The sequence below is a fragment of the Cupressus sempervirens genome, chromosome 1, assembly GCF_028749045.1.
Source record: "Cupressus sempervirens isolate cs-2001-9-10 chromosome 1, ASM2874904v1, whole genome shotgun sequence".
NCBI classification, from domain to species: Eukaryota; Viridiplantae; Streptophyta; class Pinopsida; order Cupressales; family Cupressaceae; genus Cupressus; species Cupressus sempervirens.
The window spans coordinates 583,101,297-583,118,203 of NC_143118.1; the positions used below are offsets into that span (position 1 = coordinate 583,101,297).

The 16,907-nt window shown below is 35.1% G+C and overlaps 1 protein-coding gene across 1 annotated transcript; it reads left to right on the forward strand.

The window, feature by feature from the left end:
• The first annotated feature begins 5,188 nt into the window (after nt 1–5,188).
• On the forward strand, nt 5,189–6,448 carry LOC149578757 (UPF0496 protein At3g19330-like). Its single transcript, XM_089805897.1, has 2 exons — nt 5,189–5,283; nt 5,384–6,448. Exons 1-2 carry the CDS (start codon nt 5,250–5,252, stop codon nt 6,223–6,225), a joined length of 876 nt encoding a protein of 291 aa, XP_089662023.1. The 5' UTR covers nt 5,189–5,249; the 3' UTR covers nt 6,226–6,448.
• Nucleotides 6,449–16,907: the final 10,459 nt, after the last annotated feature.

The following is a 16,907-nucleotide window of genomic DNA, read 5'->3' on the forward strand; positions in this document are numbered from 1 at the left end:
AACTCTATGAAAGCCTTGGTGAGAAGCATCTGACGCCTAGAGGAAGTCACGTAACAAATGCTCAAGTTTGAGGTAAGAGGCCTTTGAAGGAACCCAACATGAGGAATAGTAGACATTTGTGGTGGCCAAAACTTTGGAACAAATCTGGAATTTTCTTGCAAGGGAGAGAGGTTTGGTGATGCAATACTCTAGCTTCTTCTCTATTCTTGCAAGAACAGCATTCCAGAGCTCGACGATTGAGGCTTGGAAGACAAAAGGGATGCCCAAAAAATGAAAAATTTCCCTATGCTAAACCCATTTCCATTGGTATTTCTCAAGCCAAGCAGAACGGGATAGGGAAGATTGTCTATAGCAAAGGGTCTTGTGCCACTGAATAGCAGACCTTCAAACAAGATAGAAGGTGTCAAAACATTGCAAAGCAGAGGCAATATTCTTTTCATCCTCAATGAGAGTGAGGAAGGAGTCATTTGTGAAATGGCCATTCACAAGCTGATTAGGGCAATCCAGGAGGAAAATACCATGAACCCTCCCTTCTGAAATGGCATTTGTGAGAAAATACCCAAAACCTTCAGTCGCCAACACATATAGAGAGGGTGCCAGTGGGCAGCCTTGTCATCTTGAATGATAAAGCGCAAAGGCTTGAGACTAGTGACATTAATGGAGATGCAAGCAAAGGCATCCCAAAAAAGCATCTAGACTAACTACAGAAAAGTAGGGCCAAACCCAAGCGCTTGAAGCATTGCAAAGATGAAAGGTCATTCAATCTGGTCATAAGCTTTGGCAAAATCAATCTTGAGAAAGATGGCTTGTTGCTTGGAATGCCAAGCCCATTCCATCCCTTCCCACACAACAATTATATTGTCCAGGATATAACAGGATTTCATAAAACCCGTTTGTTCAAGATGAATAATCTGAGGAAGAAGATGATAGATTTTAAGAGAGAGAGAGAGAGAGAGAGAGAGAGAGAGAGAGAGAGAGAGAGAGAGAGAGAGAGAGAGAGAGAGAGAGAGAGAGAGCCTTAGCAATGATCTTGTAAGAGACATTCAACAAAGTGATGGGCCTCCAATTGTATATATCTTCAAGGTCACCCACTTAGGTATTATTGTGATATTCCCCTTATTAATAATATTTCCTAGAGAGCAAGAATTGTAGGCTTTAGGGTATACCTTATGCAGGTTTGGTCTAATCTCTTCCCAAAAGGTTTTGTAAAATTCACAAGGGAAACCATCACACCTAAGGACCTTATCGTCTGCCATGGAGAAGATAACTTCCTTGAGGTTTGCTAAAGTGAGCTTCTGCTCGTAGAACACATATTGTTCTAGAGCAAGTCTTTTAGGAGTGACATCCAAACAAGCCTACAAGGCTTGATTCCTGGCTTTCAAAGGACCCTACACTATGAAAACTTTTTCATAATTGCGAACAAAAGCTTGGAGAATGTCAAGAAGCTCACAGAAGGAGTGTTGACCCTCTCAAATGCATTTGATCCCCACCGCAAAATGGCGAGCTCTCAACACATTAAAAAATTCCTTGGAAGCTTGATATCCAACCTCCAGCTAGTGAAGGTGGCTCTTGAGTTGAGCTCCCCGAGTAGTATAATTGTCTGCAACCTACTTCTGGTGGCAAAAGTTGGCAAGCTAAACCCGGACATCCGTATCAAACAGATTCATGGCTAGAGCTTCAGTGGTCGTACAAAGATCTTTGGTAGTGGCCTCATAGGATCTCTTGTGGTAAGTGGCAAAATCCCTCCCATAAATGTGAAGAAACCTTGTAGTACGGGTGATGGCATCATTCCACCATAGAATCCACCCAGAGGAGGAATGGGGCCTAGGTCAAGATTCCAAGTTTTTAAAATATGAGAGGTGGTGGGTGGATGTAATAGTGCTGAAGTGTTATGGTAAAATTGAATTTTACAATTACATGGAGGGGGAAAATGCCAACTAATGGAGAAGTGAATGGGAAAATGATAAGAAAGAGTCACATCAGGGAGTGGAGTGACAAGAAACAAACTTGTGTGAGAAAAGGAAAAAAAGGACTAAGCAGAAATCATAGCATGGTCTAGCCTTTTAAGAACCATATCAGATCCCTCTTGAAAGTTGGACCAAGTGTACTAGATGCCATCAGTCTGACAGTGATGAACATTGGGATAAAAAAGACCCAGCTTGTTTCGCATGTAAAACCAGGCTTCTCGCTCTCCAACTGACCATCGAAAAGGTAGGAGGCCCACTTTATCAATAGTCAACTCAACCATATTGAAATCTCCATAGAATATCCAATAGGTAGGTGGCAAAGAATCAGCTAGCCACCTCCATAAGTGTGAGTGCTCAACTACATCGTTAGGGGCATAGACATTGACACTGCCAAAAGAATGATTTTGAAAAGACAACAAAATCCAAACAACTCTCTGCATGGGGTCAGAACCATGGGAAATAACAAAAGGAAAAAGCTGAGGGGAGAGGAGAGTGACTACACCACCTTAACCAGCTTCATGCTGAGAAGCAAAACTAACACCATTTGGCCATATCACATGACACGCTAAGTTGAGAAGAAACCTAGAGACTTTGACTTTTTGTAGGCACAGAACATCAATATTGCCAAGCCTACACTTGGTATCACGAACATAATATTTTATAGGGAGGTTTGTTAGCCCCCGCACATTCCAGGAGAGAAAATTCATTATAAACCAACTTGCATATTCTTCTCATCCCCAAGAGAGGAAAAGTTGTTATGCAAGAAAGTGGAGGATTCAAATGAGGGGTCACCCAAAGTGATGGCTTTTTGTTTATCCCTAGTGATAGAAACTACATTCTAGCCTTCAGGGCTATGAGAGCGATAGAGAGACTAAGAAGAAATCATAGAAGTTGCTTGAGGTGCAAGAACCCAAGCAACTTGAACCTCAGGCTATTTTGTCCCTTGTGATGCACAGTTTGAAATAGGCGGCAACACAACCATGGGAACTTCAGGTGCCATGGGCACAAGAGGAGCCGCACTGGAGCTGGGATGGCTAGGTTCTTAAGAAATGAGGCTTAGCTTAGTAATGCCCTTACCTTTCTTGACAACCATTGTCCACTCATCTTTTTTAATGGTTGGAGCTAGCTTGGGTTTCTGAACCAAAGAGCGATTGTGCTCAAGAAGAGGACAATCCTTTATCTTATGGGTAGCAAATTGACAACAAAAGCAAGTATTTGGGAGATTTAGGTAAAGCACCTTTTGGGTAAAGGTGGTAGTACCAATCTGAATTTCACACTTGTTTGATTTCACACAAATCACTTTGCCCACGATTTGGGCAATTTTTGGGAGGAAAGACCATCAAGGGATAGGTAGCCCAAGGAACTCTACCCAAATTGGAACACTAAGTTTGTGGTCATCCAAGACGCAAAAGTCTCAAGACCATCTCTGAAAAACAAGCAGAGACAAGCGAACTATCCACGACCCATGGCTGAAAATGCTCTCGGCCTAGGAGGGGTTACCAAAACAAAACAAAAAAAAGGAAAATCCCCTGAGGGGACTAGGCCTTGGTGACCCATTCACACAGTGTGCTTTCAGATGGAGTGCGACCCAAAAAATACCCAATATGGGTTTGGGCTTCTAGCCACTGACAAGTAGATTCAAAAACAGAAATATTCAAAACTAGGTTAGGAGAGGAATTACCTTGTCAAATACCCTGGGCACAAATTTGTGTGGGTGTTTGCTCGACGGGGCCATTTTCGCATGCAGCAACAATTCTAGCACCAACAACAATTGCTAGGCCAAAGAGGGTCGAGGCCATTATATCCTAAAGGAAATTCCTACACTAAATGTGGAATGACAAGCAATATGGCAGAATGATTCAGACACAAATTGTACAAACCCTAGTAGAGCACATTTCACAGACCCATCGTAAGATTATATTATATCGAGTTCAATGTTTATTTTTTAATTATACGTCATTTTGAAAATCATCGCATCATGAAACTTTTGGTTTGATTTATTTTAAAGTAATTGGTCCTACCTTTGTCTTTTTATAATAAAATACATGAAAAATTAGAAATTATTTAGGATCAAATATTTATGTGTATTTTTAAGACATGGTTTTAGCTCTAAGATATTTTCTCTAGCCACTTCTTGATGGCGGCCTGTCTACTCTAAAGACTTATTAATGACGTTCCCATGTGAATATAGAGTTATACTGTATGAAAAATGGTCAAAATGTTGTTTAGGGAAAAGCATAATTATTAACATGATCATAATTTAGATTTGAATTTGAATCCTTTCATAATGGAGTTATTATTAAAAAAAATCTCTTTAAAAGATTTATATTAGTTTAAAAGAATTAAAAAATTAATAATTAATATTGGCAAAAATCTTGTGCTGTCTAGTGCAATTGCTAGTAATTTTAGTATTTTCACATTAAATAGGTGTCATCATATGGGAATATAATAGTTGACCAATTTTTAAAAAATCAAAAATATCATAGATTTTTCTGAAAATTTTAGCATTTGATATTCATTTGTAATCGAAAACAACAAATTATTTTTTAATCTTCATTTATAATCTTGTTAAAGTGACACATGTTGTTGCCACCACTCTTCACCTACTAAAAGATATGGATGGAGATTTGCCGAAGGAGGATTCAAAATTACTGTTTGACTTCCTTGTGGAAGATTGGGCAAACATCCTCCTGGGGAGGAAAGAGGCCAATAAGCCTTAATGCCTCCCTCCTATTTTTTAATGTTGTTTATTTGTTGGTTCCTGGACTTGGCTGGATTTAAGGCTATTATGCCTTTGTTCATATATTTACGTAGCTTTTCTAGACTTAATACAAATAATGTTAGGCCTGTTGATACTCTTTTAGTTATGTTTTCAAACTATATGGGGTTGTTTTGGTTGTTGGTTATCTGCTGACCTTCCCTGTTTATGGGCCAGCCCCTTAGTTTTGACTGCTTTTAATTCGAAAACAAAATTTTATAAAAAAGAGAAAAAGAAAAAGGAAAAACAAAACAAAACCAAAAAAACTACCGTACCGTACATTTTGGATGAAGATATAGCATTTATCTTTGTTAAGCAAATAAAATTAAAGACACATGAACACTTGAATGTAGCGCTTAAATCTCTTACAACCAAGCCACTGCTGTAAAGTTGTGTGACAAAATAATATTATATTGAAAACGCAGGTTTAAGAGCGAGCAGCTCAAGAATTCCACCCATTCCAGCATTTTCAAAAATATTCCAACTTGGCAACGAAGGAATCGTCCAATACAACACACTCTGAAATGTGCGTAAAATTATGGCCGCCCACAACTGAAGGTGCACACAATTTCTCCTCTCCTTCGCAAATTAGTGTGCATTTTAAGAAATTCTGTAAATTTTTAGTTTCGAAATCACAAATTGCAATGCGTGTTTGCAGGGGGTGCGTCAAGATCATCATCAGACGATTCATTGAACTCCAAGTACCAGATTGCCCTGAGAACGAAATCGTTTGAGCAATTCTCCGAGGAAGTCCGCCGGAATATTGCCGGTAATCCCTTTCAGTCCCCTTCCGATGTCTTAAATCTCCTGCAACAATTGCTTTTCCTCGATGAGGAATACATTAACACTCATGTTCTTCAACACTACATCGACAAACCAGATCTACGGACACTGATTTCACAATATTTTAGCATTTCCCAGAATGCTTTTGAGCTCTGTGCCCGCCTTCTCAAGAACACTCACAACGCAAGGATGAATTATAGGGCCATTCGAGATACAAATCTCAGGCTACAATCATCAGATTTTGATTTTCGGGAAGAAGAATGCTGTCGTATTAGAGAAGATTTCATGGTTTTTGTTGAGCGGGAAAACCCTTTTGGGCAAGCTGCCGATTTCGATGAAATGTGTAATTCTTTGGAGGAATTAAATCAGCTGCCCGGATTGAGGCCGGAAAACAAGTGTAAATTTTTTTGGATTGCAGAAAAACAGATCACACAGCTTGTTGCCGCTGCCAGGGGGATTTATGTGTTGAAAAATCACCTGAAAACCTCCAGAATGCTGGTTTCTGGACTGTATGATGAAATTGAAAGTGCTAAAACTATAATGGGGATTTGCCTTGCAAGACAAGATGAGATTTATCCCCTCAAACAAGTGGGAATGCTTTTGGGGAAAAATGATAGTAAGCTTGGGCAAAGGTTGGATGAAATTGAAGAACAGGGCTGCCTGTGTTTGCACAACATTAACAGAGCAAGGACGCTGTTTCTTCAAAGCCACCATTGAAACCCCCAAACCTATCTCTGCCCTTTTCTCATTTGATCAAATGTTCGGATTATTGATTTCTTCTGAACTTTTTTGTTTCATTTAGGCTCTTACAAAAGATAAATTGGCATAGATGTTTTTGGATTTGACTGCATAAATTTGCACATTCAAATTCAGAAACATCTCATGTTAACAATGTAAATTGTGGAATTTTTATTTATTGCAAAGAGAAATTGATTTCAAATTTAAGTGTACCATGATCATGATAAATCAATTTTGTCTAGTTTGATTTGGTTTCGTGAAATTATTCTCATTATTCTCATTGATTCTTGTCTACTAATTATTATGTAACAAGTAACAAGAAGAAGCCAGTTTATCTGATACTCATCATAGAGAGTAATTTTTTTTTTTTTCAAATCGAAGTGGGTCAGGCCACACATATATTAGCGAGAGTTGAACTTAAGATCTCCTACACGAATTGATAGAATTCAGTTTGCTGGTTTTTTTTTTTAATGAATAGTTTGCTGATTTGACTGCCATATTTCCTTAATCTGTGTTTGCAATATCTTTATTGACTTTCAATATTATAATGATAGAAATATAGATGCATGGTGACATTTTTTCATTCATATTATCCTATTGAAGCTCAAATGTAATCACTCACCTCTAACTTTAACCGCTCAGATGTCAAACCTGACCAATTTCATGGAGGAAACTTTTTGTTTTTTTAACATTCCTAAATTAAAATTAGTAAATTTATATTCTTAAACACTGTTGTAAAGGATTCTATTCTTTAATATGAAGAAAGGAGAGCATAGTAGAAAATCGCTCTAAAAGTACCATTTTGTAATATATTAGCGTTAAATTTAAGTTGTGTGAGAGTGATATTTTAAAAGATTATTTTAATTTGTTAAACTTTAATATTTCATATCTAAACTTTTGAGAGTTGGGATTTGATTTAATATTTTAGTATAAATTTATACTAGTTCTTGCCCCAATAGGATGTGTGGGAATTTAAGTTGAAAGTAAAAGTTTGTTTTAAACAAATAGCTAAGATTTTCAAATTATTATAGTATTAATTTAAATTCAGAAATATTCAAATTAGCAATGTTTTCTATATTCTATGACACCAAAGCTACTCTACAGAAGTTAATCCATAACTTTAAACTTTTGTAAGGTTACTTTCTCTTAATTTTTTAGATTCTTTCAACTTCTTTTTGTATAAATAACGTGTAAACATATTGTGAAAGAACAAAAATTATCTTGGATGACTAAGTGTGATTGGAAATGTTGATGTAAAAATTTGCACACAATCAAATCTAAGATAATTGAATTGTTCATAATCACTGATCATTTTCCATCATTTTTTAACTCCATACTCAACTATGTTAATGCTTAAAATGTGGAGAACTAACTTGTTTTGAGACATATATATGTGATGTGAATCTATCAATTATATTAAAAATTAAAAAATTAAAACATTTTTCCACTGATATATATGATATGCTCTAAACATTTGAGAAAATATCATACTTCTTACTTTAAATATTAGTTTACAATTGATTTTTTGCTAATAGATTTCATTTTATTTTTATTTTTAGGTCTTGTTTTACTTATGAAAAGTGAAATTTGAACTTTAACAATTTTGATATAGTTTACTTTCTTAATTACACGTAAAAAATAATTTAAATTAATTAAATTAAATTTTTTTAAGAACTTCATTATTATTCAAGTTACATAATAAGTTAGGGTTTATGCAATGGTTAGTATCATAGTCAAAATTAGATTTTGACCACAATTACAATCAAGTCAATATAAAAAAATTGAAAATTGCCAAGATATCTCTAGTTAGCATGAAAATGTGAAGTGTTTATAGCCATCTTTAAAAATATAAAAAGATTCTTAAGCTTGACTAATTTCAAACTCAAGACCCCCAATTAAGAGGATCATAATTTATGGTTGTGTTGCCAAAATAATACTTAGAATGAATTGATAAAGTACATACAAAAAAGACTAGTTTTTATTCAATTAGATGTAATTTTTGTTTACTATCATATAACAGATACTAGCAGTTGCCCAGAGACCCACAAATTTATTAATTTACTCCATAATCAAAAAAATTCTTCAACAAATCAAAATTGTATGAATTTTGAGGCTCAACTTATCCTTATACTATCCAACTATTTGTCCTCCTAGCATTACTTTTGTGGTCATGAACTTAAAAAATATAACTGTAGGCTCGACTATCATCTTGACAATATTTGATATAATGTGACCCAGGTGTTAATATTTATAACATTTAATTTACTTTTATCATGACAAAAACCACATTTTTTTGGAAAAAGAGATAATTACAAATTTTTTTTTTTTTGATCGGTAAACGATCAAAACCTTCTATTATGTTATATTAATAAAATTGAAATGGTTACTTTGTTCTGACAGGCACTGGTAGGAAAGAACGGAGCAAGAAAACCTCCAGTCTTGCCCAAGACCGAAGTCCTATATTATTACATAAGTAAAAGGGGCATACCCCAGTGTACAATAATTAGATGGGATGACATGATAAAAGGATAATCTTGAAAGATTTCATCTTTTAATCCATCTAAATTCTGGATGTTGCATAATATGAGTTAAGTTATTCATCCTGATACCTATAAGACATCACAAATTAAACATCAAATTATGTTAATGGTTAGCAAAAATATGATTTAGCATATATCATAATGTGTTTGTGCATTAAAGAATCCGAAGGGAGCATAACCCATCAAAATGACAGTCAAAGGTTAGAACTCGAAAGACTCCAAAAGACCAAAGATTAGAGTGTAAGCTATATCATAAAACGTATATTCGAAAATAGTTAAGGGAAAATAGTCCACTGAAGATGAAACATGTTTAATTAAGATATTAAGGAATTAAATACCATCTATGGCAAATGTCGAGCTGAAAAGGAAAGAGTGACATGCGTAAAAATGAGGGCAGAATCAAAATAACAAACCAGAAAGAGATCCTCATGCTGAAATCACATAAGCCATCAAAACTAGGTCATGGATATGAGAGAGATGATAACAAGTAATGATCATAATATATTCTAGAAAATGATATTTACAGAGCAAAACTATATGAAAATTTAGTTACGAACCAATGGGAAGACTACTTATTAAATGCAACCTTATAACAAACTTATATAAGAATTCATGTTTGTAAAGGAAACAACCAGCTTAAAGTATAAAAACTAAACCTAGATACAGATTCTATACCCTATACTTAATTGGGTTGGGTTAATACAACAAAATTGGCCTAGAACCACAACTATAGTTCTCAATTTTGTTTCTTAAAAACCATTATAATCTCTAAAGCTTCATGCAGATTTTTGGCCTTCAAACCCAGTGGAAACTTGTAAGTATCTACCTACCTCTGCTTGATTTGTCATAGTTTGGGAGACATAATTCCACGTCTTCCAAGTTGGAGAGGTCCACATCCAGATTGATGTATGCATCATAGATGCACAGATAATTTAGGAGTCAGTCTCTACCCGAGTCCTCAATAATTCCTCTCCATCTTAGCAAGAAGTTCATGCTTGCTTCCATCCTTGGCCACTCTCTGAAAAATTGAATGTTATCTCTGATGACTAGACACGAATGCCTAGGGCTGCTGGCAAGTTCTGGGCTTCCCAATTCATGTTCTATGTATGCTTCTGGAAGGGGGATTCATAGCCTTTCATCAATGTTAGCTACCACTATCTCTAGCCCTAGAAACCAATAGGGGTTGAAAAGGTTGTAGCTAAGCCTAACAATGTCCCATTTCTCAACCCCTACCCTAGCAAGGCAACCTATCCATAGCCCCAGAATATCACTATTTGTTCTCCACGTATAATCATAGTTGAAAACCCCCTCACCCAACACTCTATTGACTACAATTCAACTCATGTCATCTATTGGCCGAAAGATCCTATTCCATCTTTCTTGCTTTACAGGACCACATAAGGCCATAGTGCAATTTTTGAAAGCATGATATAAACAAATATTGGTATCCATGGAGAACCAATATCACAGACTAGAGGGCTATAATGAAGATTAAAGCTTTAGAGCAAAAATTGTTAGTTATAGATTTTAGGAGGAAAAATCTAGAACTGCAATGATGACATAGTCACCCAAACAATTTTGTAAAGGTCACTCGATTTCATAATTAGGTGGATTTTTATGCACGAATGAAAGATATGCATCAAAATCTAGTATGAGGCTAGATTAAATGATTAATAAAATCATGATATTGTAAGGTTGGAAGGGAGAACTAATTTAGCAAGTTATCCTATTTCACTTTGGTTGAATATTAACTGATTTTCTCCATTAGTACCTTTATTTGCTATGCTATCAGCTTCTGTGTTTCCTTCTCTGTAGATATGCGAGAATCTTACCTCTTCAAAGTTTTCTAATAGTTTAAGGGTTGTTTCTAGTCTAGAGTTTATGATCCAGTTTGGCATTTCCCCTATCTTGAGAGCATCTAATATGATTTGTGAGTTTCCTTCGATTATAATCTTTTTAATGCTAAGGTTGCTACATATTTTTAGACCTTCTTCTACCACTTCTAATTCTGCTAAGTTATTGGTCATTATTTCTAGTGACTTGGACCTTTTTGCAAGCCAGTTTCCTGATTCTCCCCTAACAATACATCCTATGCCTGCCTTGCCTAGATTGCCTCTAGAAGCTCCATTGAAATTCAATTTCTTCCATCCTATTGGTGGTGGTTCCTAGTTACATTCTTTCCTAGCTAAATTATTTTTCTTCTTATAAGAGAGAGGAGGATTTATGATGAGAGACCATCATTGTTAAATCTTTGCATCCCATTCTATAAATGATCCTTCTTCTTTTGGTCTTTTCCTTAGATCTCTATTTATAACTTCCGTAATAGCCACCTCTATTTTTGTAAGGAGAGCTTGCAAGTTAAATTCTTGATTTTGAAAGATGCGTCAGTTTCATTCTTTCCAGATTTCCCAGGTTAGGATTGCTGGGGTGATATTCCAAAGTTTCCCATATACATTATTAGGAGGGTCGTTTGGCCAACCTATTAGGTGATCTAGCCAATTTCCTGCTAGGAGGGCTGTACATTTGAGTTTGTATTTGAGCCACCTCCAACATTTCTGAGTATATTTACAAAGGTATAAGAGGTGTTTTTCAGTTTCTTCACTTTCTTTACATAGTATACATCTAGAGGGACCTTTGAGACCCATTTTTTTAATTCTATCTACTGTTAGTATTCTCTTCTGCATGGTTGCCCAAAGAAATATACCTGCTTTGGGAAGCCTTGTTGAGTCCCAACATAGGTTTATTGGGAGGGAACTAACATCCCATCTCTGAGAACTTGTGATTATTCTATAACCTTCTTTGACTTTATAAGTTACATCCTTAGAAGCTACCCAAATCAGTTTGTCCTCGCTATTTTTAATTGAAAACGAGCGATTTTTAAAGATGTTTTCTAGAATATCTTGATTCACCTGGTTGATGCCACAGTTAGTGAGGGGTTTCCATTTCCAACTCTTTTATGACTAAGAGTAGTTTTCCTATATATAATCTTTCACTTTTGAACCCCATATTGTCTTAAGGTGAGTTATGGCTTTCCGGGTAATTTCTAATAAATTTATAGGTGGATGTCCATTCCAAGAGTCCTCCTAGAATAGAGCTTCATCACCTTTCCCAATATCTCATGTAAGGTATTTGGATATTAGATGCCGACATTTTGCTAGGAAGTTCCATCCTAAAGAGCCTTTAGGGGGCTCTTTGATTCTAAATAATGAAGTCCTATCCGATGAGTTGAGGTATTTGTTATGAAGGATTCTGGCCCATTTTTTGTCTCGTTCTTGATAGAGTCTCCAAACTTGTTTAGCTCCTAATGCTTCATTCTACCATTCTAGATTTTTGATTCCTAAGCCCCCAACTTCTTTATGTATACAAATTTTGTCCCAGCTGATTAGAGCTGCCTTCTTTTTATCCTCTAATCCATTCCAAAAAAAAGTCTTAGAGTTTCTTTTCAATTTTTAGGTTTATGTTCTAAGGTAAATGTTTATAGGAGAGCTGATAGGTGGGAATAGTTGATAAAACAACTTTAATTTTAGTAGTTCTCCTAGCCTTGGTCATCCATCTTCTTTTCCAAGTCTCTATTTGGTTATCAATTTTCCCTAGGATGTGCTCCCATCCTAGGTTGGTCTTGCTACCTTTGTCTAGGAAAATTCCTAGATATTTAAATGGTAAAGTGCTCTTTTTGAATCCTAATTTGTTGCATATCTGGTCTTCTCTTTCCTCTCGTGTATTTAAGAAGAAGATTTTTTATTTTTTAGCGTTAGTTCTTTGTCCCAAGGCTTTAGTATATGTTTCTAGAATATTTTTCATGTGTTCAGCCTCATTCAAAGTGTTGATTCCTACCAGGATTGTGTCGTCAACCAATTGTTGATGAGTCATATTTTCTACATCATTTGTTACTTTGATTCCTTTAATTTAGTTATGTAGATTTGATTGCTCTTCCAAATGATTCTACCATAATGATAAATAGAAACGGGGATATAGGGTCTCCTTGTTGGATCCCCCTTGAAATATTGAAAAAACCTTTCGGAGTACCATTAATGAGAAGGGAAAATTTTGGGGTGGATATACATTGATATATGATGTTTATCCACTGTTTGAGAAGTCAAAAGCTTCAAGAGTTTTACATAGGAATCTCCTATCTACTTTGTCGTACGCTTTTTGAATATCTAGTTTTAATAACATACATGCTTCGTGATTTTTGGATGCAGAGTGGATAGTTTCTTAGATGATAGAGATACCATCAAGGATGGATCTACTTGGAACAAAACATGTTTGTTCCTTTGATATGAGTTTAGGGAGAAAGCTTTTAAGACGGTTGGCTAAAACTTTTGAGAATACTTTGTAAATAGTATTACAAAGTGTGATGGGTCTAAAGTCACATGGTTTTATGCATAAGTTCTTTTTAGGGATAAGGGTTAAGAAGGTGTGATTGATTTCTGATAAGAGAGATCCTTCATTTCTAGAAGCTTCTAGAGCTTTTGATAAGTCTTTGCCTAGGGTATCCCAACATTGTTGGAAGAAGAATGCTTGGAACCCATATGGACCTAGGGATTTTTCTGGATTAATGTTGAAAAGGGTGACTTTAACTTCTTGAAGAGTAAAGGGTTTATTAAGGATTCTATTATCTTCATCTGTGATTAGCTTGGGAATATATTTTAACATTTCCTCTTGGTCTACCTTGTTTGAAGAGTTCAAATTATTGAGGGTATCTTTGAAGTAGTCAACAAAGATTTCTGCTATTTTTTCTAGGTTTTTAGTTTTCTCACCTTGTGGATTCTTTATTTTTGTTATGTTATTACATGTTCTATTATGGAAGAATTTCGTGTTGCAATCTCTTTCTGACTGCCACTTCTCCCTGGATTTTTGCTTCTAGAATATTTCTTCTTGTTTTAAAAGGTACTCTTTTTCTAATTGATAAGTTTCATTATTCATTCCATTAAGGATGATTTCTTTGTTTAATTTATCTATTTTTTCTTCGATATCTAGCTTTTCTTTGAAGATGTTCTTAAATTGCGTTTTATTCCATTTTAGAATTTTTACTTTTATGCTTTTTAGCTTTGAAACAAAGCAAAACATCTTTGAGCCCTTAAACTGTTCTTCCTACCACCATCCTTTTATTTGATCCATGAAATATTTGTCCATAAACCACATCTTTTCATATTCAAAAGGGTTCCTGCTTGGTTTAATATGCTCTTTGATTTCCAATTTTATTTGAAAGTGATTTGAACTTGCCATAGGTAGTATTTTTGCATTGACTTCTTTATCCAATATGCTAAACTCTCCTTTTAAGAAGAATCTGTCCAGTCGTTCCACGATATAACAAAAGCATTTCCTTCTATTATTCCAAGTATGTAAGTCATTTTTGGTAGTGATATCTATAAGGGAGTCCTTCTAGATCTAGTTTCTGAAGTCTCCCATAGCTCTAGAGACTAAGCTTATTCCACCATCTTTTCCCTCTTTTCTTGAAATAACATTAAAATCTCCTCCTATGATAACAACCTCATTTAGTTATGTATTAATAAATGCACTGATTTCATTCCAAACTGCTAATTTCTCTGATGATTGAGTGAGCCCATAGACATTTATTACAATCAACTATATGTTTGATTTTGTGCTGACAACTCTACTTCCCATCCAGTTAGTGTGGGTAGATATATCTTCTATATTGATTTGCTAAGAATTCCATATGATACCAAGTTCACTTGAGGTTCCCTATGACTCTTTAAACTCTAATTTCCAATTTCCCAATTTCTGACTTAATTATATTCCTTCTTCTCTATTTAATAATTGATTCTTGTATTATATAATATCTGAATCAAACAGTGTGAGATTATGCTTTAATAAGCATTTCTTGCTAGGGGCGTTTCGGCCCCTAGTGTTCCAAGTGGTGATTTTCATTTATCCTTGGGAAGGTTCTTCCCCTTCCCACCTTGTAGAATGTCAGAAATCTTTGTTTGTTCTTTTACCTATCCTTCTGCCTCCCTTAATTCTTTTAGTGATTTCCTCCCTCGTTTTTGCTTGGTTTTCTCGCAATTTGGTATCTTCATTCCTTCTTGATTTACTGAGAGATCTATCTTTTCCAAATATTTTTTTTATCACTTTTTCCACTATCTTTGAATCTTCTCTTGCCTGATAGTCTTCTATAAGAATTTCTTTAATTATCATTTTATTTGTTTGATAATCTTTTGATTCTAAATTTTGGCCTTTTTCTTTGTATCTTAACTCTTTACGTCCTTTTCCTCTGTTCTGGTTGTCCCCTAAATCATTCCATATTGCTTGCTCTTCATAATGTGAGCTTGTTAATCCTGGGGTTGAGTTCCTTGCTTTTGATTCTATTTCTATTCCTTCTTTGATTGGGGCAAACATGTCCATGCCATTGCTAGGGGTTTGCCAAAATTTGCAACTCTTCTTTTTTGCCTTCTTTCTGATAGTAATGTTGCTCCATTGGGCTGAGTCTGCTGGTGGAATGTTAAATTCTTGTTCTAAAATCTTTGATTGATGAGCTTCTTCCTAAGTTCTATCTTTTCCTGATTCTTCTCTTTTATTATTTCCTACTTCCAACTTTTTAAGTCCCAGTATTTCATCTAGGGCTTCTGATGATCCTTCTTCTTGAACTTTAATCTAGCTACTACTATTATTTTATGTTTCCTCTATTTCTGATGTTAGTATCCTTTTGCCTTTGTGCTCTTTGTGAGTAGCTTCCACTAGTATACTTTGATCAATCAGATCATTCTGTAGTAGAAGGAGCTCATGAAATAGCTTGTTTTTTTTTAATACTGAGTTCCATTTCATCTATTGTCTATCTTTTTGATAGTCCTTGCACTTTTTACATTTATCCAGTGTGTGCTGATAATATATGTTTGTTATCCAATCATTTTCCTCCATTCTTTTCCCAACCTCTCCTGCTAGTATTCCTCTTTATTCTCTGAATTTATTTCTTTTTGGTTTTTGATCTTTCCTATTACTCTTTGACTATCTCTATTTTCCTTTACTATTGCATTATCTACCATAGTTCTTCCTTTTCCCAAACTGACACTTTTTCTTGTCTTTGGACTGTCTTTAAAGCTATTCTTATTATGCATTTTGGTGAAGTTTGGATTCATAATTTTATCTATTTCTCCTAAGTATTCTCTAAAAGATAAGTTATAAATAGATCTATTGGTTATAATTTTCCTGCTTACTATATTACTTAGATTTTTTTTTACCAATACTTTGATTTTGTTGATTTTGATTTTGCTAGCTTCGATTCCTAAGAGAGATCCTAGAGATTCGCCTATTCTCTTAATGATATTAATCTACATTAATTTCGATGGTATGTCTATGCATTCCATCCATTTGATTGTTTGTATATTTTTGATGTGGTTTTTGTTGAAATTTGGTTGTCATGCTATAAAATTAATGTCATGCCCCTTATAGAAATAATTTGCAAAGTTTAAAATTTCAAATTTAACCTTTTTATTCATACATTGAATGTACCAATAATTGTCTAAGAAAGGGGTTATATTACTTACCTTGTCACCCCATTTCTTGGATATGTTACGTACCAGCTTGTTTCTATATTTTGGTGGCCCATTTCAGTACACATAGATGCCCTTCTCAGCACATTACATCCATCTTACTTCACTATGTGAATTGCTCATAATTATTCCATCACTGTTACTATTTTTTGTTGAAAGCCCTAGATTAGGGTTTCTTCCCTTTCTTTGATTAATAGCTTCTTGATATTTCTTCTGATGCAAGGGGATGTAGGCCTCCTTTGTTGGGGGAATTTCCTCCTTCCTCGAGATATTTTTGAGGGTGCTTGCTTGTGAGTTATGAGCTTCAAATTGCTTCCAGAAACTTGTCAGATTAGGGCCTAAAGGTATATTGTTGGCCTCTAAAATTTATTTAGGCTGATTTGGATGCTTATTCTGAATTTTCTTCCTTGGGCCAGGGTTTTGGTCTATATGAGTTGCATACTTCATTTTGATGAAAAATTCTCTTTGGATTCGCTGTCTTGATTCTGCGCCATCTTTGCTCTGTGGTAGCCATCGTTGATTTCATTTTTTCTTGTTTTGGACGATCTATCAACCTTCCTCAACTTTGTTGTCCTGCCTTTCTAGGATTTCTGCATTTCGTTTTGCATGA